General features: G+C 41.7%; 1 protein-coding gene across 1 annotated transcript in view; it reads left to right on the forward strand.

Moving 5' to 3' along the window:
- LOC117516328 (cytosolic carboxypeptidase 4) overlaps positions 1–26,375 on the forward strand; it is a 202,745-nt gene that overhangs the window by 136,286 nt on the left and 40,084 nt on the right. The window contains exons 20-21 of the mRNA XM_034177280.1: positions 5,545–5,725; positions 22,536–22,665. Coding sequence (XP_034033171.1) covers positions 5,545–5,725; positions 22,536–22,665 — 311 coding nt within the window. The remainder of the gene's footprint in view (positions 1–5,544; positions 5,726–22,535; positions 22,666–26,375) is intronic.

Consider the following 26,375-nt stretch of genomic DNA (forward strand, 5'->3'; position numbering starts at 1 on the left):
CTCCTTAGACACTCCTCTTTTGAAAAACCGATTTGCCACTTGACTTTTCAATCGGTGGTCAGGTAGGGGTCAGTTGAGGAATTACACAGAGGTCAAAATTAAAAGATGCTCCAATCATATTGAAAAATATTCCACATTATTTGCCTGGTCATAAAGATTCCAAAAAGGTATAGTTTGGACTATCTGTGACTGAATTCTATGGCGTTATAGGATAAAAACAGCAAGAATGGTGTCATTTTGTACAGGGGTCAAAAGTTAAAGTTGCTCCAATTTTGGTAAAAAGTGATGCAAATTATTGGTTGCGCTAATAGGATTAATAAATGGAATAGTGTTGACAGTGTTGAATGTTTGGTCTCCAAAGTAAAGGTCAAACAAGGTCTACGTCTGTTGGATTCTATGACATGTGACATATGTTACCCCGTAACGTGATAAGTAAGGATGATACATGGTCCAAACTATTCCTTTCTAGAACCGTGTTAACTAGTAATTTGCATCACGTTTTTGCTGCATTTGTTTTGCACTTGTCACGCTGGACACCAGCGAAAAGCTGATGTAGGAATACAACTGAGTGAGCCGCAAAAAAAGAGCTCCCATCAGAATATTTCATTAAATAATCCAGTTACTTCTGTGTCCCGTAGATGCTGATACATTCAGAAATGTATGGTTTACTTTACAGTTTAACTTACAGTTTTACAGCAGAAGGATGACGGGGAGGGCTTCACTCATTTTCACAATGAAAAGTTAATAGTTTTCATTGGAACTGTTTAGAAACTCTCAGTCACAAGAAACTGTGGAAAAAGTAATTCAGAAAGTTATTCATCCAACATGGACAATGAAATCAGTCCAGGTTCAGCTCTTGTTCAAACAAGACAATTAGTGGTTATTATTATTATTACTTTAAGTGATGCAGTCCAACTCAAAAATATTGAAAAAACTTGCTGCTTGCTTCACTGGATTAAACGTTCAGTGTTTCATTTTTGAAGAAGAGAACAAATGCTATGTCCATCAAATATTAATTTGCTTTTAACCTTTGAACATCATTCATGACCGTTGTCAATATTATTTATTTTATTGACTTAGACTTTGACAGAAACATACAAAAAAGAACTTTGATATTTCAAATATTACAACATAAATTCCATTTTTTGTCTATTATTCTTGCTTTTGGTCCATCTAAACCACTCAAAATTAATTAAAGTAGGGCTTGCCAGTTATGTTTTAATGGTATAATATACAAGTCATGAATGTTTATGAGTTCAATGGTATGAATATTTCATGAGGTGAAAGCTGGAACATACCATTCAACGAGGTGAAAGAATGTAAAAACATTCATTATTTGTTTTATATAACGGAATAGACCCTTGTCATTTGATATTATATTCATTTATAAACAACAGAAAAGGGACAATTGGTGCGTGACTGCACTGACTTTGTGTACTTCCAAAAAGAAAAATTGTTTGTGTACTTATTCACTCACATGTCAGAAATTTGCCCAGCTTTGGTGCATCACTGCTGCTCTGACATCAACAATCCACCACAAACTTTCAATATGAGTACAAAAATAATTCTGTCGTCCGCGATGCCGTGTACTTCCAAAAACAAAAGACTGTGTACTTCCTCAGTGCAGCGAAAAAAATCACATCAGAAATTACGTAGTCCAGCTTTTCATTCTAACTTCCTCCTAACAGCTCTTCATGCCTCCAGATGGCTGACAGCTCAGGGGATTTGTTTTGTGTGCACACACGCATATGTGTGTGCAGCATGCAATCGTACCAAACATATGGAACCAAATTTGCACGCTAAATGGAAGCAAACTGCACTCTAAATGCAATGCAACACAAATGGGATGAATAATCCATGTCACGTGACATACAAAGCACCAATCAAATGACAAGGATCCACTCAGCTGTTATATAAAACCATATATTCTAAAATATGAATTTGAGCGCAATAAGTGGAGAGCTTCTACTTGTGCAAATGTCTTTTGACTTTGATTCTTAACTTAATGATCCGTTCATTTATTGTTAAAATATAAAATGTAACAGCTTTTTTAAAAAATAATAAAATAGTTGCTGTTGAAAGAGCCTTTTATTTGGAAGCAGGTGATGTTCTGCTGGATTCTTGGGACTAGATGAAGGTCTCTTCTGCAGCTTTGAACTCTGGTGGTGTTGCTGAAGACACTTTTGTCCTATTTTGAAGAGCAGAGATGTTTTCTTTCGACTGGGCTTCGTGGTGTTCAGCTCATCAATGGAAGTTTGGTTGTCTGCACAGCAAATGTTCCTGATTGGGTGATGGGAGAATCGTTCTACTGCTGTTTTTTAAAGCTTTTTTGTGGTTCCGGCGACCCAAATTCAAGATGGCGATCGCTGAACTTTTTTCAGGTTGTGGAAACGGCCAGCGTGTGACGTAGCAATCTCCGCCCCCTTGCTGCTTCCGAAGCGATGCATCTGACATCATGCTTGGACGCGTTGACGGATTGGCCTAAAGTATTCAGTGTGAAAGGCCCTTCAACCTATCAAATCGCTTGAACACAGACACACGCCATATCCGTTTGTTTTAAAATTAATTACTTTAGTTAATTAATTTGGTTTATTTGTTAAATACGTGATATTATTCAATAACTAATATTTTGCTATATTTTCCAGTATTTATTTTTCTTTCTTTTTTATTTTTTGATAACTCTCACATCCAAACGCCCCGTCGTGGCGCCGGGTCCGTTTCAGAGTTAGCTGAAAACCTAGTCTGCTAATTAGCTGGTTATCATCATTATCATCATTTTGCGCTGCTTGCGTGGGTCCACGTCACGGTGGCAGTAGACGCAGTAGACTCAGCAGCTCATCCCAAACTTCCCCATCCTCAGCCAAGTTCTCAATCGCTTCCTGAGGGATCTATTCCCCGGCCATCTGTGGAATCAAATCCCTCCAGCGCGTCTTGGGTCTTCTCCCAGGATCCCCAACTGCATTAGCTGTTTAGCTGAACTAAACATCAAATCATCTATCACCAAAGGATCCTCCATGTGCGTGAGTACACCGTTTTACAGTTCTGTAGTTTTTCCTTCTCGGGAAGTGTTTGAGATGATCAGGGTGAACTGGGAGTTTTGCTTTTAACCTGTCGTTTCAGAGATGCTGCTTTCTTTCAAGGTCTCAACTGTTAAATCAGTGATTAAAATGTTCTCATTAAAATCTTAATCCCAGAGTTTGTAGTCTGTGAAGTCAGTGGTGCATGATGCAATGAAATCCTGAACGGGGAGAGAAAAAAGTGACTTTGCTCGACTTTGAAAGCTTGCGGTGGCTGAAGTGTTGGGGATGACTCCTGCCAGCGCTCAGGTCAGCACGTTGGCACCACGTCATGGCCTTAGTGCGTGAATGTTAGTGCCTTTATTAGAGAGAGTGGTGGCATGACGAGTCGAAAAAAAAATGGTCACGTGACTCATGGTGCCATCTTGGGTTCACTGTTAATCTATACCGGGTTGTTGTGCATTTGGAGGCACAAACAGACACAAGAAGGGCTTGAAGATGTACAGATTCCCTTCAGATCCAAACAGAAGAAACATTTTGGAAGATAAAGTCAGTCGTGTGGGATGGAAGCGACTTCTTCATCAAAGCTTTGAGAGGTAAATTTATTGTTCAGTCCCATGTACATTAAAAGTCACCTAAACCGTCATTGTATAAACCAGATATTCACAGACAAAAAAAGCCCCAAAGTTTTTGTTTTTGTTTTCCATGTAATAAACACTGTATATAACAGATTTTGTATAACGGATTTTTCACTCACATCAGATAAAATGTCCCGTCCGATCGCAATATATTTCCATTAAACCCCTCAAATGTGGAACCGGAGTCATTTCTGTGATTAAAAGCCCGACTGTTTATTTTCTTCAAACCGCGTTCAGACTCGGACCCGCAGCCTGAAGTGCACCTGTTAAATCAGACACAGCAAAAGACTGTGATTTGACACTTTTCTGCATTTAATCCTTCATCTCCCATCATATTATAATAGTTTTTGCAGTGCGCACGCTGATAAATGGATCAGACAAGTCCGCATATTTACAGCACAAAGTCTGTTAAAGATGAAAATATTCATCTTACCTTTGATTTGGAGGTGATGATTGTAGAAAGAAAAGCTTGTTGAGGGTCAAATTAGTCCAGAATAAAGCAAAATCCAGAGACGGAGAACTTTAAAACTGTTACACACGTCACTGCATGACACGGAGTTACAGCTGTGCAGCTGCATAAATCAGGCTTTAAATTAATTAAATAAATCATCATAAATTAACTATTTTGGTAGCACCTGTACCTGGATTTGTTTCTGTATGTGGTTAAATGATTTTAAAAAAATGTTGAAAACATAAAAGGTTCATTAAGTAGTTCAACGCAGTTGGAACCAAAATGGCGCCATGTTCTGAGTTCTCTCTAATCAAGGCACTCTAGTGAATGTGACTGGAGGATGCTTTGGATGAGCACTTCTGCCAGATGCTTAAATGTAACATCAGTGTAAATCTTTTAATGTCTGGAGGCATAACGTGGAAGGTAACCACCCAGGCAGATACCCAAGGATCCTTTGAAGAGAGCTGGTACCAGTGACATCCAGCCAGCGCTTTAGGTCACTGTATAGTGTCCAAGTCTCACAACTGTAGAGTAAAATAAGAAGCACCAGGACCCTAAAGACTTTGACCTTTGTTCTCCTGCAAATATATAGTTTGATCTTCCCAGGCATCTCTGGATCTCAAAGACAGAGGACATGAGCTCCAGTGCTGAGATAAGTGAGTGTCTCTACAAGTTCAACACGTGTGATGTCCAAGTCCAGGAAGTCATTGAAAGCCTGGATCTTGATCTTAGTCTTAGTGCAGGACAAACTCAAACCCAGACAATCAGCTTCTCACCTTCTCCATTCAGATTATGAAATGATTCCACAAACATCATGGCATCATCCACAAAGTCAACATCAGTACACCTTCCCTCGTCAACTAAACCACATTTTCCACTAGTTTTAAATGTCAAGAAACATTTGTTTAGCTAAACAAGCTGACAGCCGCTTGATTTTTTCTCAACAACTCGAGCTAAACTTGTGAAATCATCTCCTCAGCAAGTCCAGCTGTCACCCAGCTTCAAACCCAGACGGATGCAGACTGTCTCACATCAGTCTGCGTCGGAGCTTCACAGCATCCACTGGCGCTGACACCAACATGCTAATTGTGACCCTGGTGCAGCGTTCTGCTGATCGCTCATCAGCCCGGGTTCCTGACATAATTGGCCATCTGTCACCATCACTGACGAGAGCTAATAGATTGTTGTGATCGGTGTAGAGGACAAACGATCAGCAAAGCTTTAATTAAAAACCTCATCGGAGTAATTAAACGGTGCGGGGCGCCGGCAGAATAGACGAGGTTATTGCAGACACACCTAGAGGTGTAAACAGGAAGCTCAGTTACTGGGTTTTCTCCATCATCAGCACCAGCGATTCCACCACTTTGGGTCGTGCGTGCGTGGGCTTTGTGGGAGTGGTTTTCTTTTGAGTAATATGTAAGATTCTCTGTTTGTCCAGATAATCGGCCCTGCATCGTGCTGACGGCTCGCGTCCACCCCAGCGAGTCCAATGCCAGCTGGGTAATGAAGGGCAGCCTGCAGTTCCTGTGCAGCAGCGACCCCGTGGCCCAGAGTCTGAGGGAAGCGTTCGTGTTCAAAATCATCCCGATGCTCAACCCAGACGGAGTCATCAACGGCACGTGAGGGAAGTGCATGATGATTAGATGATTGCTTTCAATTAAAAAAAATCTTAACATACAAAAAAACAGATTCTGTTACCATTGAAAAATGTACCATTCTGTTAGCATGCAAAAACATTCAGTTATGTTAGCATACAGAAAATGTACCATTTTGTCAGCATACAAAAATGTAGCATTTTGTTAGAATATAAAAAAATGTACCATTTTTTAGCATACAAAAAATGTAGCATTTTTTAGCATACAAAAAATGTAGCATTTTTTAGCATACAAAAAAATGTAGCATTTTGTTAGCATGCAAAATATGTACCATTTTGTTAGCAAACAAAAAATGTACCATTCTGTTAGCATGCAAAAACATTCAGTTATGTTAGCATACAGAAAATGTACCATTTTGTCAGCATACAAAAATGTAGCATTTTGTTAGAATATAAAAAAATGTACCATTTTTTAGCATACAAAAAATGTAGCATTTTTTAGCATACAAAAAATGTAGCATTTTTTAGCATACAAAAAAATGTAGCATTTTGTTAGCATACAAAATATGTACCATTTTGTTAGCAAACAAAAAATGTACCATTCTGTTAGAATACGAAAAAAGTATCATTCTGTTAGAATACGAAAAAAGTATCATTCTGTTAGCATACGAAAAAAGTATCATTCTGTTAGCATACAAAAAAAGTATCATTCTGTTAGCATACGAAAAAAGTATCATTCTGTTAGCATACAAAATATGTACCATTTTGTTAGCAAACAAAAAATGTACCATTCTGTTAGAATACGAAAAAAGTATCATTCTGTTAGAATACGAAAAAAGTATCATTCTGTTAGCATACGAAAAAAGTATCATTCTGTTAGCATACAAAAAAAGTATCATTCTGTTAGCATACGAAAAAAGTATCATTCTGTTAGCATACAAAAAAGTATCATTCTGTTAGCATACAAAAAAGTATCATTCTGTTAGCATACAAAAAAGTATCATTCTTTTAGCATACAAAAAAGTATCATTCTGTTAGCATACAAAAAAGTATCATTCTGTTAGCATACAAAAAAAATTTAACCATTCTATCAGCATATGAAAAAAATTGTACCATTCTGTCAGTATACAAAAAAAGTATCATTCTGTTAGCATACGAAAAAAGTATCATTCTGTTAGCATACAAAAAAAGTATCATTCTGTTAGCATTCAAAAAAGTATCATTCTGTTAGCATACAAAAAAAGTATCATTCTGTTAGCATACAAAAAAAAGTATCATTCTGTTAGCATACAAAAAAAGTATCATTCTGTTAGCATACAAAAAAAGTATCATTCTGTTAGCATTCAAAAAAGTATCATTCTGTTAGCATACAAAAAAAAGTATCATTCTGTTAGCATACAAAAAAAGTATCATTCTGTTAGCATACAAAAAAAGTATCATTCTGTTAACATACAAAAAAAAAAGTATCATTCTGTTAGCATACAAAAAAAAAGTATCATTCTGTTAACATACAAAAAAAAAGTATCATTCTGTTAACATACAAAAAAAAAGTATCATTCTGTTAGCATACAAAAAAAAAGTATCATTCTGTTAACATACAAAAAAAAGTATCATTCTGTTAACATACAAAAAAAAAAGTATCATTCTGTTAACATACAAAAAAAAAGTATCATTCTGTTAGCATACAAAAAAAAAGTATCATTCTGTTAGCATTCTCGAGGTCGGTTCCCACGTGACGTGGTGAAGTAGCCAGTCCAAAGGAGAGAATTTGTGCTCCCGTGACTGGCTGCTTGGTGACGACACGCTCGGTCTGTATGATGTTTTATTGAAATCAAACTGTTTTTTTATTGACTCTAACTTGCCTCTAACGGCCAGCTGACGGCTCTCATTGCCTTGAACAATGAGATTTACACACTGAGATGACCTGAAATGAACCCTTGTACATTAAACTGACTTTATTGACGAGTCTGACCCCTTTGAAAAGTGACCAAATTACATGTATTTGTATTGAGCTCGGTGATGTTTTCACTGAGAAAACCCGCCAACTCCAGGTTAAATGCCCGGATGATATACATGTCCACCCACAGCCGCTGAAGCTTCACACTCTGTCAAAGGTGTCTTGGTGGCTTCCCTCACTCATCTTCTTCATGCTGTCAGTTTCTGACCTGATCCAGAATATTTTCTGCAAATCCAGAATGTGTGTTTGTTTAAAGAAAAACAATCAACAAGCAACGTGCACTCAGCGCTTGTGTGTGTGTGTGTGTGTGTGTGCGCGCGCCCCCATCAGATGTGACACCAGCTGTTTGTTTCTGCAGAGCTAGTCTCAGTGTAACAGCTGGCACAGCTGTGTGGATTAATGGGTTTAGGTCCTTTCATCTGTCCTGGTTCTTCTGTTCTATATGTTTCCCTTTATGATGCGTGACTGCTTCACTGGCTGTGACTTTGGCAGATAAAGTCCCAGATATTTCTGTATTTGGAAATAAAAAAATTAAAACAAACAGCTGTGTTGGTGAGCGAATTAATCTGTGCTGATCAAATATTGTTAAACTATCAGTTATTTTTGTTTGTTTGTTTTTTAATGGGTGGTTGGTTAGTGTAGAGATTTAAAAGAATAAATAACAGCTACAGCTGATGGTATCACTAAAGTGGGCGGCCCTTAGTGGGTACTGGTACTTCATCTTGTCTGAAATCCCCAGTTCAGTTTTGATCAAAATCAGGTGAGTTATGTTGAAGTCAGAGACCCGGTGCTTCCTGTCTTACTGTATGGTTCTGAGACTTGGAGTCCTACCTGAGGTGATGACCGGATGTCCTTGGCATCAGGTCTCTTTGGAGGATCTTTGACTTTGTGTCAAACAAAATGGTCACTTAGTGAGACTCGGATGAGGAGGATCGATCGCCTTGTGAGGGAGCGTCAGCTGTGACATGTTGTCCATGTGGTGCATTTCTCTGGACACGATCCAGCACAGAGGTCCCTCACTCTTGAGGACCCCAGCAGCTGCAGAAGGTCAGGGACACGCCCACCTTTCACCTGACTGCAGCAAGTAGATGGTTACTATGGAGATATAGGGATGGAACGGCTGACGGCGGTCCCATAGACCTGACATATGTTTGTAGCTCTCTGTTCCGTCATTACGGCTGGTGAATGAGGTGCACCAGCATCCTGCTTTGGAAGAGGTTTTTGGAGGCCGGTACTGAGCGAGACACTTCCACATACTTGAGCGCCGCACACGTGGGAGAATCTCTTGGTCGGTATAACTTCTTGTTGCGTGACAAATTTGGATGTGATCTGTGTTTGTTTTACACGTAGAACTTTCTGCCACGTCCCTGTGTGTCCTCACACCCAGACACCAAGAGATAACGCTGCAGGAACGCTGAAATGATGTTGCTATGACAACCCCTGCCATCTCTAAGGATGTCACACACCGTCTGTCACTCGCAGAGAAAACATGATTTCGAATTGAACATGGATCGGAGCAGGATGTGAATTTTTAATTTGCATATCTTTGCTGACGATCTGCGCGGCTCAGATGAAGTTTCACGACTTTTCCTTTGGCTCATTTTGCAGGGCTCATCAACAGGGTTCATTTTATACGGCGGATATCTGAAATTCACATTCACACATTTCTGTAATGACATTCTGCTGGTAAGAAGGAAAAAAAATGAATTTAATGTCAGATGTAATTGTTTAGGTTTTGACAATCACACATCTCAATTTAAACTAGAAATTCAGTCGTTTTCACACCAACCAGTTTCATTTAAAAACATTGACTTAGTCAGATTTTAGGACGTCTGAAACTTTAAGTTCAATGAGTCCAACTCACATTTATATAGCAGCAAATCACAACAAAGCTGCCTCAAGGTGCTTCACACAAGTAAGGTCTAACCTTACTAACCCCAGAGCAAGAACACAGGTGACAGTGGTAAGAAAAAACTCCCTCTGATGATTTGAGGAAGAAACCTCAAGCAGACCAGACTCTTGGGTCATACTAACAGCTGCAAGGTTTTTGCAAAGATTTACAGAGCTGAAGAAACAGGAAACAAGAATTTAAACATCTTCTGCATCAGCTTCAGGCATGGCATCTCATGGTCAGTCCAGCATCCCGTTGTCTATATCCGCCACTCCCACGCATTTCCCTCCGCACCTCGGACAGAGAGAAAAAGAGCAGAATCAGTCGGCTGAAAAAAAAAACACACACCTAAGGTGTAATTCATCAGCAGTAAACGGACAGCAGAGCACAGAAAATAGTAAGGTGATCGCCGCCCACTAGCCTTAAGCTTCACTTAAGCCCCCGTCACACATAGCAAGAATGCGCAGGAACCAGGCCGAAGCGACAGATATTGTCGTAATTGGATGCAGTCGGGAGGGAAAGAGGCGTGGTCAGCCGTGTCAGAATGTGTCAAGATTACCTCATCCACACCTGCACAATGGCATCCAAAGCGTATGTATGTCCAAACTTCTGGATGACAAACACGGGACCGGAGTGGGAGGGAGCGCTGTGTTCATCCCTTTGCACAGTCCCTGCCGGTACTGGACACCGGAATACAACCAACATATGGACCAGACCCAGGCCATATGTGTCAAAGCTGCGTCTGACGCATGGTATAACTGCTTGGCCCACTGCCAGCAAACTTTCAGCAAAGGTGTCCAGTGGCACACGTGCACGTGCTCATGCAGCCGTTATGAACACACACACGCAAACAGCTAAGTGTGCAGTGCGCGTGTGCGCGGGGTGCACACGTAAGCATGCAACTGGACACCTTTGCTGAAAGTTTTTAGCAGTGTCACACCATGCGTCAGATGCAGCCTTTCCATAGTAACATACTATGCCAGTATGCTAGCCATACGAAAGGGAGAATAAATGTCTTAAGTCTGGACTTGAATGTCTCTACAAAATCGGACTGTTTCATCTCCATCATTCCACAAAGCAGGTGCATGCTAAGACAAAGCTCTGTGACCCACAGACCTTTTATTCACCCTAGGGACACAAAGTAGTCCTGTGCCCTGAGAACACAGAGCTCGGGCCGGTACATAGGGTTTATTATGTCAGCTAAGTAGGGATGTGCCAGTCTGTGAACAGTTTTATAAGTTAGTAGCAAAACCTTAAAATCTGATCTCACAGGGACAGCTTTTTTGCACAAAAACAATAAAGTTTATCAGTTTGAACATTAAATATCTTGTCTTTGAGGTGTATTCAATTGAATATAGGTTGAAGAGGATTTGAAAATCATTGTATTTGGTTTTTATTTACATTTTACACAATGTCCCAACTTCATTGAAATTGGGGTTGTAGTTTTTCACATTAATGTCAGCTAATGAACCTTACTCAAAAGTGTTGCTAACAGATGTGAGAAAACCTACAAAGAACCTTTGTCAAAGGTCTAGTATAAAATAAATAGTTTGTAGATATCTTGAAGTGTCACTCTGACAAGTTTAAAAGTGCAAACAAAGTATAATGAAACAGGTCAAAGGGACCGTGATGCTCCCGCCGCTTTAGTGGATAGAAATGTAAATCCAAAATGGCGGCCAAGATGGCTGTCTTTATGGAAATGTTTTAAAATGTTCTCGTCTTCATAATATTTGATTTTTGACTATATTAAATTTGGTTTGATGGCAAATTCTCAGGTTATTTTTCAGATCTAAAAAGCTATTTAAATGTCAATCAAGGTCATTTTGAAGGTCAAATAAAGATATGAGGAGTAGAACTACAAACTGCCCCATCCTCATGTAATAGTACTGCATTTGGGATTTAGTGACAGAAAGACAGACAGACACAGATTATAAATCTCCCATGATGCACTGCAGTCAGAGATAAACACTTGCATAAATCCATCAGATACAATCTTGAATTTTTGGAGTCGAACGTGAAACCCAAGTGTAGATTGTTGCGAAGTTCATGCGCTCATTTCTGTAGATTTTCTGTTTTTCACTTTCCGCTGTTTGTCAGAACTGTTTTGTTGTAGTAAAAAAAAAAAAGAGGCAGCTGGAAGAGAAAGTGGAAGTGATCTGGCGTCAGAACTGTGGATCGCTGCGACCTGCAGCGGTCTGATTTATCTCCATCTATCTCTGATTGCATCTTTATTTTGTCTGTGTGAAACTCATCCCACAGTAAGTGCCAGTGTGATGTAAGTCTTGCAATACAAACTCTGACATTTGGCAGGAATTATGTCAGACGCCGCAGGGATTTAGTCGTCCTGCTGTCAGGTTTCTCTGCACCGCTGACTTCGTTTCTTTCTCAGGTCGATTTTCTGAGCTCAGCACGAGAGAACAGTGTCACCAGTGCGTCAGTGGATTTTCTTTTTTCTTTTTCTTTCTGTTAAATTGTTGCCTCGGCCAAGGGCGTTACGTTCTCAGACGGACTTCTCAAAGTTTGCACCTGATATCCATCAACGACATCAGCCAGCAGCCTGATCAGAATTAAGGTGTGAATTATGCGTCACCTCAACATTTTAATGAAGTAATACATTAATCTGCTGATGCTGAGGAAACTTGTCACACAGAAACCTTCGGCAACAAGTGAAATTTAAGGCAAATCTCTGCAAAAAAGTGTCCGCCCAGTTTAACGCGATATCTCAGAAACAATCAGTGTTATTGTTGTGAGAATTAAAAGCCTATATAAAGAGGATAAACCGATTATAATTTGGTTCATCTCGATGCACCAGATCAACCCAAAAGGCAAGTTTGTGTTTGCAGGACATTCTACACCTGCCTGCCACCTGCTGATCATGGCAGGGATTGCTGCAGGAAATTATCATCACATGCATGATGAAAATTAGGAGCAGGTGTGGTTGAAGCTCCATGTAGGTTTAGATTAGTTTTTTTTTAATCTTGTGCGCCACTGAAGCTGTGAAGCAGTGTGTTGTAATCAATCCTGTGTGCCTGTCTGCCATTTGTGAACAAGATAACTAAAAAACAGCTGGATGGATTTTTTAAAAACTTGGCAGGAATTTTAATTGGACAAATATCTTGAGAAGATAAGCTTTTAGAGCGGATCAGACAAAGGTCAATTCAAACATGGTGCGAAAAATGTATTTTCTGCTCTATCTTTTCTACCAATAGGACTGGATGGATGATCTAATGTTTATATTGATCAACAAAATATTTGAGATTGATTGGAGCATTCACCAAAACAAATGATCACCACAAACAATGTGCGCTCACAAAAGCTTGCATGTATGACTAACATGAACTATCCCGGTGTGCAGCGCGGGTGCTCTGGATTTACAGGAACCCTCTGATGCCTTTGATTTTTCGGTTTCTAAAGTCGAGGTCTGACTAGCTGACTGCAGATAAAAGGTGGCATCAGTAAAATGCATAATGAGGCATCAAATGAAGGAATACAATGAAAATTTCATGTCAAGTGTATTTTCACAGCACCTGAGACTGAACTGAGTTTGATAGAAATGTCACGATGCGCTTCAGCATCTGATGTCTGTTTAATATGCATTCAAACAAATGCGCCGACACCAACAAACACACGTAAAGGTTGAACAAACACTGACTTCATGTGCTGGCTGTTTGAAGGTAAATGACACATTAATGTGAGTTTAAGTTTGACTTGAAGCTTGCAGTATAAAATATGATCTGGCAGCAGAGTCCCAGCAGCGTTTATTGTTGATGCAGCCGCAGCAAACAAATGCACGCAGACAGAAGAGCCGGAGGGCAGCCAGCTGCAGCGGCGAGCGCAGGAAAGAACTCTTTACAAAGGGTTTGAACAGTGATGGAGCCCTGTGTTTGTCTGACAACACTGCCCAGGGGCGGAGCAGCGGCTGAGAGGTCACAGCGGAGGGAGTGGAGGCTGTGAGGTCACAGTGGAGGCTGAGAAGTCACATTGGAGGCTATGAGGTCACAGCGGAGGGAGTGGAGGCTGTGAGGTCACAGTGGAGGCTGAGAGGTCACAGCGGAGGGAGTGGAGGCTGTGAGGTCACAGTGGAGGTTTTGAAGTCACCGCGGAGGGAGTGGAGGCTGTGAGGTCACAGTGGAGGCTGATAGTCACAGTGGAGGCTGAGAAGTCACAGTGGAGGCTGAGGTCACAGCAGAGGGAGTGGAGGCTGTGAGGTCACAGTGGAGGCTGTGAGGTCACAGTGGAGGGAGTGGAGGCTGTGAGGTCACAGTGGAGGCTGAGAAGTCACAGTGGAGGTTATGAGGTCACAGCAGAGGGAGTGGAGGCTGTGAGGTCACAGTGGAGGCTGAGAGGTCACAGCGGAGGGAGTGGAAGCTGTGAGGTCACAGTGGAGGCTGAGAGGTCACAGCAGAGGGAGTGGAGGCTGAGAGGTCACAGCGGAGGGAGTGGATGCTGTGAGGTCACAGTGGAGGCTGAGAAGTCACAGTGGAGACTATGAGGTCACAGCGGAGGGAGTGGAGGCTGTGAGGTCACAGTGGAGGGATTGGAGGCTGAGAGGTCACTTTGGAGGGAGTGGAGGCTGAGAGGTCACTTTGGAGGCTATGAGGTCACAGCGGATGGCGTGGAGGCTGTGAGGTCACAGTGGAGACTGAGAAGTCACATTGGAGGCTATGAGGTCACAGCGGAGGGAGTGGAGGCTGTGCGGTCACAGTGGAGGCTGTGCGGTCACAGTGGAGGCTGTGAGGTCACAGTGGAGGGGGTGGAGGCTGTGAGGTCACAGTGGAGGCTGAGAGGTCACAGTGGAGGGAGTGGAAGCTGTGAGATCACAGTGGAGGCTGAGATGTCACAGCGGATGGAGTGGAGGCTGTGAGGTCACAGTGGAGGCTGAGAGGTCACAGCGGAGGGAGTGGAAGCTGTGAGGTCACAGTGGAGGCTGAGATGTCACAGCAGAGGGAGTGGAGGCTGTGAGTTCACAGTGGAGGCTGAGAAGTCACAGTGGAGGGTATGAGGTCACAGTGGAGTGAGTGGAGGCTGTGAGGTCACAGTGGAGGCTGAGAAGTCACAGTGGAGGGATTGGAGGCTGAGAGGTCACTTTGGAGGGAGTGGAGGCTGAGAGGTCACTTTGGAGGCTATGAGGTCACAGCAGAGGGCGTGGAGGCTGTGAGGTCACAGTGGAGGCTGAGAAGTCACAGCGGAGGGAGTCAATCAATCAATCAATCAATTTTTTTATATAGCGCCAAATCACAACAAACAGTTGCCCCAAGGCGCTTTATATTGTAAGGCAAGGCCATACAATAATTATGTAAAACCCCAACGGTCAAAACGACCCCCTGTGAGCAAGCACTTGGCTACAGTGGGAAGGAAAAACTCCCTTTTAACAGGAAGAAACCTCCAGCAGAACCAGGCTCAGGGAGGGGCAGTCTTCTGCTGGGACTGGTTGGGGCTGAGGGAGAGAACCAGGAAAAAGACATGCTGTGGAGGGGAGCAGAGATCAATCACTAATGATTAAATGCAGAGTGGTGCATACAGAGCAAAAAGAGAAAGAAACAGTGCATCATGGGAACCCCCCAGCAGTCTACGTCTATAGCAGCATAACTAAGGGATGGTTCAGGGTCACCTGATCCAGCCCTAACTATAAGCTTTAGCAAAAAGGAAAGTTTTAAGCCTAATCTTAAAAGTAGAGAGGGTGTCTGTCTCCCTGATCTGAATTGGGAGCTGGTTCCACAGGAGAGGAGCCTGAAAGCTGAAGGCTCTGCCTCCCATTCTACTCTTACAAACCCTAGGAACTACAAGTAAGCCTGCAGTCTGAGAGCGAAGCGCTCTATTGGGGTGATATGGTACTACGAGGTCCCTAAGATAAGATGGGACCTGATTATTCAAAACCTTATAAGTAAGAAGAAGAATTTTAAATTCTATTCTAGAATTAACAGGAAGCCAATGAAGAGAGGCCAATATGGGTGAGATATGCTCTCTCCTTCTAGTCCCCGTCAGTACTCTAGCTGCAGCATTTTGAATTAACTGAAGGCTTTTTAGGGAACTTTTAGGACAACCTGATAATAATGAATTACAATAGTCCAGCCTAGAGGAAATAAATGCATGAATTAGTTTTTCAGCATCACTCTGAGACAAGACCTTTCTGATTTTAGAGATATTGCGTAAATGCAAAAAAGCAGTTACGCAATAGTTGTTTAATATGCGCTTTGAATGACATATCCTGATCAAAAATGACTCCAAGATTTCTCACAGTATTACTAGAGATCAGGGAAATGCCATCCAGAGTAAGGATCTGGTTAGACACCATGTTTCTAAGATTTGTGGGGCCAAGTACAATAACTTCAGTTTTATCTGAGTTTAAAAGCAGGAAATTAGAGGTCATCCATGTCTTTATGTCTGTAAGACAATCCTGCAGTTTAGCTAATTGGTGTGTGTCCTCTGGCTTCATGGATAGATAAAGCTGGGTATCATCTGCGTAACAATGAAAATTTAAGCAATACCGTCTAATAATACTGCCTAAGGGAAGCATGTATAAAGTGAATAAAATTGGTCCTAGCACAGAACCTTGTGGAACTCCATAATTAACTTTAGTCTGTGAAGAAGATTCCCCATTTACATGAACAAATTGTAATCTATTAGACAAATATGATTCAAACCACCGCAGCACAGTGCCTTTAATACCTATGGCATGCTCTAATCTCTGTAATAAAATTTTATGGTCAACAGTATCAAAAGCAGCACTAAGGTCTAACAGAACGAGCACAGAGATGAGTCCACTGTCCGAGGCCATAAGAAGATCATTTGTAACCTTCACTAATGCTGTTTCTGTACTATGATGAATTCTAAAACCTGACTGAAACTCTTCAAATAGACCATTCCTCTGCAGGTGATCAGTTAGCTGTTTTACAACTACCCTTTCAAGCATTTTTGAGAGAAAAGGAAGGTTGGAGATTGGCCTATAATTAGCTAAGATAGCTGGGTCAAGTGATGGCTTTTTAAGTAATGGTTTAATTACTGCCACCTTAAAAGCCTGTGGTACATAGCCAACTAATAAAGATAGATTGATCATATTTAAGATCGAAGCATTAATTAATGGTAGGGCTTCCTTGAGCAGCCTGGTAGGAATGGGGTCTAATAAACATGTTGATGGTTTGGATGAAGTAACTAATGAAAATAACTCAGACAGAACAATCGGAGAGAAAGAGTCTAACCAAATACCGGCATCACTGAAAGCAGCCAAAGATAACGATACGTCTTTGGGATGGTTATGAATAATTTTTTCTCTAATAGTTAAAATTTTGTTAGCAAAGAAAGTCATGAAGTCATTAATAGTTAAAGTTAATGGAATACTCAGCTCAATAGAGCTCTGACTCTTTGTCAGCCTGGCTACAGTGCTGAAAAGAAACCTGGGGTTGTTGGAGTGGAGGCTGTGAGGTCACAGTGAAGGCTGAGAGGTCACAGCGGAGGGAGTGGAGGCTGTGAGGTCATACTGGAGGGATTGGAGGATGAGAGGTCACTTTGGAGGGAGTGGAGACTGAGAGGTCACTTTGGAGGCTATGAGGTCACAGCGGAGGGCGTGGAGGCTGTGAGGTCACAGTGGAGGCTGAGAAGTCACATTGGAGGCTATGAGGTCACAGAGGAGGGAGTGGAGGCTGTGCGGTCACAGTGGAGGCTGTGAGGTCACAGTGGAGGCTGAGAAGTCACAGCGGAGGGAGTGGAAGCTGTGAGGTCACAGTGGAGGCTGAGAAGTCACGGCGGAGGCTATGAGGTCACAGCGGAGGGAGTGGAAGCTGTGAGGTCACAGTGGAGGGAGTGGAGGCTGTGAGGTCACAGTGGAGGGAGTGGAAGCTGTGAGGTCACAGTGGAGGCTGAGAAGTCACGGCGGAGGCTATGAGGTCACAGTGGAGGGAGTGGAAGCTGTGAGGTCACAGCGGAGGGAGTGGAGGCTATGAGGTCACAGCGGAGGGCGTGGAGGCTGTGAGGTCACAGTGGAGGCTGAGAAGTCACATTGGAGGCTATGAGGTCACAGAGGAGGGAGTGGAGGCTGTGCGGTCACAGTGGAGGCTGTGAGGTCACAGTGGAGGCTGAGAAGTCACAGCGGAGGGAGTGGAAGCTGTGAGGTCACAGTGGAGGCTGAGAAGTCACGGCGGAGGCTATGAGGTCACAGCGGAGGGAGTGGAAGCTGTGAGGTCACAGTGGAGGGAGTGGAGGCTGTGAGGTCACAGTGGAGGGAGTGGAAGCTGTGAGGTCACAGTGGAGGCTGAGAAGTCACGGCGGAGGCTATGAGGTCACAGTGGAGGGAGTGGAAGCTGTGAGGTCACAGCGGAGGGAGTGGAGGCTATGAGGTCACAGCGGAGGGAGTGGAAGCTGTGAGGTCACAGTGGAGGCTGCATATCGTATGTCTTGTACTTTATTTAAATCAGTTATGAAGAAATACAGAGAGTATGGTACTGTATGTAAACCTGGGTGGAGTAGGCAGTTCTTAGAAACTGAGTGACTGTGCAAGAAGGAGAAGAGTGATGAAAGCCACCAAGACACACATGATAATTATAAAAGAGTTACATTCTTCTCTTGCTGGAATTGGAGAATCATGGAATAGGGCATGTTTTGTATTTAGAGTACCATCGCGTTTCGTAATGGTTGATGTAAACAATGTACATGACATATTCACTGAGATATGTACATGTATCCATCCCTCATCCATCCATTGTCAAAAGAAACTGGCAATACAACTGATGATTTCCACGTGTTAACTCTCTGTTTGCTCCTTCAGTGTCCTCCAACACAGACTCTTGTCAGATACATTTAAAGGGGTGGAGCTTCAGTGTTGTCTGTGACATCACGGTTTGTTCTCTCTGAGTTTGTGGGGATTATAAACCTGCACGGGAACAGTTTCTGACAGCGATCCGTGTCATCGTTTCGTTAAGTGGGTGCTGATGATAGTGATGCTGCTGACGTGTGGACGCCTGTTACGTGACACAAGACGGCGCCGCCTCATCTGTCTGCTGTTGACAGCACGCTGCGTGTGTTTAATCTGCACGTGCATGTGTGTGCGCGCACAAAACTGGCTCCAGGTTTCAGTGGCAGCCGTGACAATGTGTGCACAGATTCGTGCGCGTGTGCACACTGCTTCCTTTCCGTGTGTTTGCTCTGAATCCAATTATCTTATTTGTTGTTGTTGTTGTTGTTGGTAGGCGCGGCTGAGCCGAGTTCAATGTAATCAATTAAAGCAAATAAGGTGTAAAACTATTGAAACGCAAAGTGTGAAGCAAAATTAACGACGTGAGGTTATTAACCACTGAAGTGAAGAGTCCTGAAAACACGTCGACATCTGCTTCAACAGAACACACTTACACAGTTCTGCTTATTTTGGCAGTTAATTAGTCACTCAATGAACATGAACAGCCTTCTGAGTGAGACTGAAGAAGACAAAACCAACATCTGTGCCGCCATCCAGACTTTTCCACTTCAGCTGTTTCATGACTCAGTGATCAGGCGCGGGGATGTCACGACCTCTGGGATGACCTGCCGTGGAGTCGATCGTCACACAGCCTGACGTCACACACGGACGATTCTATGGTAACCGAATTACAACCAAAGCAAGTCTTTAAATGTAAGACGTCATCGTAATTCCGTGACCGTAGAATTTGCCACACACATGGAAGCAAATAATCTATAATCTGTATATCTAATAGTAGCTCCTGATTAGTCACCTTTGGTTAACTTATCAATAAAGCAGGTTTGAAAAGCTGCCTCATACCACAGAAGGACCAAAATCTCGTTTGACTAAAAGAGGTGGGCTCACCCATGACCTTCTGTCTTTTCTCCTTGTCAAAGATAAAACATGTTTTGTGTGTTGTTGTGGAAAACAGCCTTTGGAAATGGTTCGCTTTGATAGTAGGTGCTGTGAAATCACCAACCCAGTCTCACCAGATTTTTTTTTGTGCCCCTGTCAAGAAATGAGTCACATTTTTGTGACAGGGTTTTTTTTTATCTTACTATTACTAACTCTACCCCTTCTCCTAACCACAAACTCCCCAGACCCCCTACATCACGTTTCATTTTGTGCTCCCGTCACAAAATATATTTGAATGAAATTGTGCTCCCGTTAGGAACATGTGGCACTTTTCATGACAGTATCACGAATCAATAGATTAATGTATATTTTGTGGTGCTGAATCACAAAATACCATGAGATATTGTAGGAAATTGCTCACCACTTGCTCCAAAAAAGAAAACAAAACATCTCACATTCAGGTAGGTGCTGTGCAGTGATGTCAGCCTTAAAAAGCAAGCAAACAAACAAAATAGACTAGATAAATAGTGTGAATGGTGATAATTTATCCAAAACCTATTCATTCATTTTTCTCTGTTCAAGCAGAACTTTTTTTGTGTTCAAACTGAACTATACACCAAACTGACAAAAACTGACGTCAGACACAACTACAAGCCAATCAGTGTCACATATGTGGAGACACAGCCTACAAGGATGATGACGTAAGTGCATCATGAAATGTTCTGTAGTCTGACCACAAGAATGCAGTGTGAAACCAAATGAACCAGACTGAACGTACAGAAATATGAACCTTGGTTCAGACATGTTCTGGACTTTTTTGTGGGAAAATAATGCATCAAGTAGGTCATTCCCTGTTGGGGTGAAATATGATGGGGACCTTGTGTTCCCTGTGGTTAATACTGTAACCATGGAGGCCCAACAGGAACCCTGAGCATGAGATGGCCAACGTGGCCCTGGTGAAAAAAGAGGGCTCAATGGTGGATCCAGCAGAGAAGGTGGTGGCTTCTAACGCGACAGCTGTAATGGTGGATGAAGTCAGCAGCAGATCTTCAGACCCTGATCGTCTGGAGTTTGTGTTTGTCAGTGTGCAATGTCATTCCCACGTTAAACAAACCCACATACAGGTGTCTCTGGATTGATCCTGGGTGTACATATCTCATCTGGGGATCCATAAAGAAACGATTTTCCTCGCCACTGAGGGATTGCCATAATCTACTGTAAAGGTTCTTTCAAGGATTGCCAGCGGTTGCTCACACTCACTTCTTTACCCTTTTCTACATGAAACTACTTATATTTGCAGCGACAACAACGACAAATCTATCCAGCAACAGCAGAGAACTGAGTCTTGTATGATTTAATCTTGTAGAATTTCTGAATCGATCTCTTCCCATGTTTTAGATACTGGCTCTAGACTCCTGTGGCAAACACTGAGATTCGTGTATGATGATTAGTTCTGATCCAGAATACAGCAGACCAGAACAGGACTGATTAATACGGTTTTGTTTGTGTTTTGCGTGCGTTGTGTCGGTATAAACATCTGACTTTGTCTCTCCAGACAAGGTTAGCTTTGATCATCTTCTTCTGCAGCTCTTTGTTGGTTGACTCCATCCCATCATGAACATCATGTAAATCAGAAGATCAGAAAAGATCAGGAGTCAGAGGTTAGAGAACTTGTTCACATCGTAGCCAAATCCATGTCAAGATAATCTAAAAAAATAAAATAAAATAATGCTTCAAACAGAAAAACAAAATGCATTAATAACTTAATCAATAAAAGAATCTTTATTTGGTATCAGACCTTGTAAAGTGTTAAAATCTCTAAATGAACAAGTTTGGGCTTCTGTGTCTCAAACATCTATCTTAATTTGTGTGTGGTTCCAGGAATTATAAGCGATATCCAGGCCTGCTTATGAATATTTATGAAGAGTGGGCCTGGGTTTGACTGTGTCAAATCCCAATCTTGAATCACCAGCCAAAGTAAACCCCAGCCATGCTTTTGGCCCGCACACAGAACTAATCTCAGTACAATGTTTGGCGTTTCTTTGCAAATTGGCATCCTTAGAGACTGACAGGGCCCGTCCCAAAAGAGACGGCACAAAAATGATTAACACTCAGTCAAGCGTTTCCACAATTATTTGGAAGAGTGTGAAATTCTGTCACTTTACTGTAATAACTAAATCAGAGGATAACGTAATAAGTTATTTCTCAAAGTCCAAATCAGAAAAAGTTGGGACAGTACGGAAAATGCAGATTAAAAACCCTGCAGTGATTCTTACATTTACTTTGACTTCTGTTTCCTTACAGACAGTTTGAAGCCAACATGTTTCGTGTGGTCAGCTTCATTTAATTTCTTAACATTCATCCATTCCTGCTTTTAAGGACTGAGACACTTCAAAGTTGGATAGAGACAATTTAGGGCTGATAACAAGGCTAAAAAATAAACAAATAATGATATTATTTCAAACAGGTGACGTCAACAGGTGATTAGAACCAGACCGATATATCAGTTGGCTGATAATATCAGTTGATTTGACCCTTTCACAAACGTTTCAGTTTTGGTGTTATTTTTGCCCATATGAAAACTTTTATTTTAGTAAATAAATAATGTAGGAAAACACTTTAGCTTTTGGAAATTGTGTCAATATGTAGTTTGTTCAGCAGAGGGTGGGCTGATGGTATTGCTTACAATTCCATCCAGCATGGCTGGGACCCCATCACCCCTTGGTCACATTAGAGACCAGCTGTCATTCATTTTCAATCACAGTGGGTGTGAGAAAATGTTTGAAACGTTTGAAAACAATGGTCCTCAAAATAATGATTGGAAGAGATTTGCATATTTCTCCTCTACAGTGCATAATATCATTAAATGATTGAAGGAATCTGGAGGAATTTCACTGTGTAAAGAGCACAGTGATCTTTAATCCCTCAGACAGCACTGCATCAAGAATTGTCATTCATCAATAGTTGATATAACCACATGTGCAACAGATTACTTTAGGAACCTTTGTCAAGGTTACTACAATATAAAGATACATTCACAAATGCCACTTAAAACTTGCAACTATACAATTTCTATTTCTCACCTTTTTCTGGTTTGGGGTTGTAAACACAGTGTTTAGATCCAGACTGTATCTATGTTCATTTAAAAACTTAAAGTCCATCGTTCTTTTTTCCTCTTTCTCCTTTGGTGTGTCTGCCTGCAGGCATCGCTGTGATCTTAACGGTGAAGATTTGAATCGTCAGTGGTGTAAACCCGACCCCGTCCTCAGTCCAACTATCTACCATGCCAAAGGACTTCTCTACTACCTCAACAGCACAGGAAGAACTCCTCTGGTAAAACACAGACATTGCTCATAATTTACACATCTTCATCTAGTCCAGATCTCCTCCAACCATCCATCTGTTTATTTACATCTGCTTCATAAACACCACGCGAGCTGAGTCTCATTGAATGGACAGATTCTTTACGACAAAGAAGAGATTATTCCTGTTTAAGATCTATCTGTGTGATTTTAGCAATAAAAACTGGTAGAATTTTTTAGAGACGCAACAGTGTCCTCTAGTGGCCACCAGGACTTTGTGATTAGTAACAATACATCGTATCCAAATGAAAGATCTGGCTGAAGAAGCTCAAACATCTCCACTGTGCCAACAGTCCTATGCAAAAGAATAACTAAACTACTGTCTTAACAGATGTTGAAGCCGAAGTTTTTGAAGCGGACGTTTGTTTGGAATCACTGACTGACTTCATTATTTCTCTGCTGGACACAGCCAGACTCATTCTCAATCCTTTACAAAGCAAATTTCTTTGCATAGTAACTGGTCTGGTTTACCAGGCTGCCTGTGCATAGATGAAAAAACTAAACAGGATAATACATCCAAATGTACATACATAGGATAACAGCGGGTGGGTGGAACAGTGGGTGGGTAGATCAGGGAGCGTTCACACCGTGACGTGGCTGATTCTCAAAAATCTCTTTGAAACACTGGAGAAGGCTCGGTCCAGTCACACCATAATGATTAGCCTGCCGTTTGCTGACAGGACTTCTGCGCTGGTTGACGTTAGTCAACTTTTCACTCTCCATGGGCAAACACCGGGCTAATCATTAGAGTGTGAATGCACCATAAAGAACTGGTCTGCCAACAATGATGTTTAATCAGTGTTTGATTTATGCGTCTGTCTTTAGACCTTCAGGTTAGATTGAGGCTTCTGAAGTTTGAAAAGTGAAAGTTTAGTAGGCGTTTTAATCTTTGCCTGAATGTCTTTTCATCTGCTGATGTGTAGAACATGTCATGATCTTGTGGTCTTAAAGCAGGTTATATAGGCCAAACAAGTCCTGGCCTATATCAGAGTGGGTCGTTTGGAAAATTGACATAACTAACATGACATCAGCTTGAACCCAGAGCTGATGGACTCTGTTGATACATGTTTAACAGGTCTGGTACTCATCCATTTTACTAAAGACTTCAACCTTGTGGTTGTGAAGTTCCAGGTTCCAGGTTGATCTGTGATGATTAGCTGCACACAACTTTAGAAGTCAAAGAAAGCCCCGCCCATTTCAAGCACATAGATTAAATTCACGTTGGCCACCCTTGTGTGACTGTGGCATTTATCAGATTTAAGTGGAACCAGTTTGTATACTTCAGCCCCATTCTCTCCTTCACAGGTGTTACTCCATCAATACTAAGTAGTAGTAGTAGTTAACATATATGCGTGACATCACTGTGAAGCACCAACATTGCTCTAAAGTTGTACTACAGGCAGACTGTGGTTGTTGCTGCACACTTTCTTTGTAGGTCACACGGTGCACTTCTGACACGTTTCATCATCAAACTACACCACATTCATCTCTCTCTCCGATTGTTCTGTCTGAATTATTTTCATTAGTTACTTCCTCCAAACCATCAACATGTTTATTAGACCCCATTCCTACCAGGCTGCTCAAGGAAGCCCTACCATTAATTAATGCTTCGATCTTAAATATGATCAATCTGTCTTTATTAGTTGGCTATGTACCACAGGCTTTTAAGGTGGCAGTAATTAAACCATTACTTAAAAAGCCATCACTTGACCCAGCTATCTTAGCTAATTATAGGCCAATCTCCAACCTTCCTTTTCTCTCAAAAATGCTTGAAAGGGTAGTTGTAAAACAGCTAACTGATCATCTGCAGAGGAATGGTCTATTTGAAGAGTTTCAGTCAGGTTTTAGAATTCATCATAGTACAGAAACAGCATTAGTGAAGGTTACAAATGATCTTCTTATGGCCTCAGACAGTGGACTCATCTCTGTGCTTGTTCTGTTAGACCTCAGTGCTGCTTTTGATACTGTTGACCATAAAATTTTATTACAGAGATTAGAGCATGCCATAGGTATTAAAGGCACTGCGCTGCAGTTGTTTGAATCATATTTATCTAATAGATTACAATTTGTTCATGTAAATGGGGAATCTTCTTCACAGACTAAGGTTAATTATGGAGTTCCACAAGGTTCTGTGCTAGGACCAATTTTATTCACTTTATACATGTTTCCCTTAGGCAGTATTATTAGACGGCATTGCTTAAATTTTCATTGTTACGCAGATGATACCCAGCTTTATCTATCCATGACACCAGAGGACACACACCAATTAGTTAAACTGCAGGATTGTCTTTCAGACATAAAGACATGGATGACCTCTAATTTCCTGCTTTTAAATTCAGATAAAACTGAAGTTATTGTACTTGGCCCCACAAATCTTAGAAACATGGTGTCTAACCAGATCCTTACTCTGGATGGCATTACCCTGACCTCTAGTAATACTGTGAGAAATCTTGGAGTCATTTTTGATCAGGATATGTCATTCAATGCGCATATTAAACAAATATGTAGGACTGCTTTTTTGCATTTGCGCAATATCTCTAAAATTAGAAAGGTCTTGTCTCAGAGTGATGCTGAAAAACTAATTCATGCATTTATTTCCTCTAGGCTGGACTATTGTAATTCATTATTATCAGGTTGTCCTAAAAGTTCCCTGAAAAGCCTTCAGTTAATTCAAAATGCTGCAGCTAGAGTACTAGCGGGGACTAGAAAGAGAGAGCATATCTCACCCATATTGGCCTCTCTTCATTGGCTTCCTGTTAATTCTACAATATAATCAGGTGACCCTGAACCATCCCTTAGTTATGCTGCTATAGACTTAGACTGCTGGGGGGTTCCCATGATGCACTGAGTATTTCTTTCTCTTTTTGCTCTGTATGCACCACTCTGCATTTAATCATTAGTGATTGATCTCTGCTCCCCTCCACAGCATGTCTTTTTCCTGGTTCTCTCCCTCAGCCCCAACCAGTCCCAGCAGAAGACTGCCCCTCCCTGAGCCTGGTTCTGCTGGAGGTTTCTTCCTGTTAAAAGGGAGTTTTTCCTTCCCACTGTCGCCAAATGCTTGCTCACAGGGGGTCGTTTTGACCGTTGGGCTTTTTTCCGTAATTATTGTATGGCCTTGCCTTACAATATCAAGTGCCTTGGGGCAACTGTTTGTTGTGATTTGGTGCTATATAAATAAAACTGATTTGATTTGATTTGATTCATGAGGGTTTGATATAGACATGGCAGGTTGTTGCAGGTTTAGACTGTGATCTTCCAGGATGCCTGTCTGTGAAAGTGAGAGCGGAGCTTAACACTCTGTGGATAATTTTGAGTTTTCGTTTGGACACGGATTCATTTCTACGTAAAAATCTGAAATTTCGAAAGATAATGACATCTTTGAGTCCATATGTGGTATCAATCTTGACCCCGCATGTTGGCGAAGTGGCGACAACAGGGTGTTGTTTTAACTGGAATGTGTGCGTCTGTGGACAAGATAACTCAAAAAATGGTCAGGTAGATTTCCTTCAAACTTGGTGGGAAAATGACTTGAATCGATAATGAAAGGTGATTAGATTTTGGAGTAATTTGGTCAAAGGTCAAGGGAAAAGAAAACATGGTCCAAAAAAAACCAAACATCTTTTTTGTATATTTTCAACAACCAAGAAGCTTCAAGGGATGAGTTAAAGCATGTATTGATCA

The sequence above is a fragment of the Thalassophryne amazonica genome, chromosome 8, assembly GCF_902500255.1.
Source record: "Thalassophryne amazonica chromosome 8, fThaAma1.1, whole genome shotgun sequence".
NCBI lineage: Eukaryota > Metazoa > Chordata > Actinopteri > Batrachoidiformes > Batrachoididae > Thalassophryne > Thalassophryne amazonica.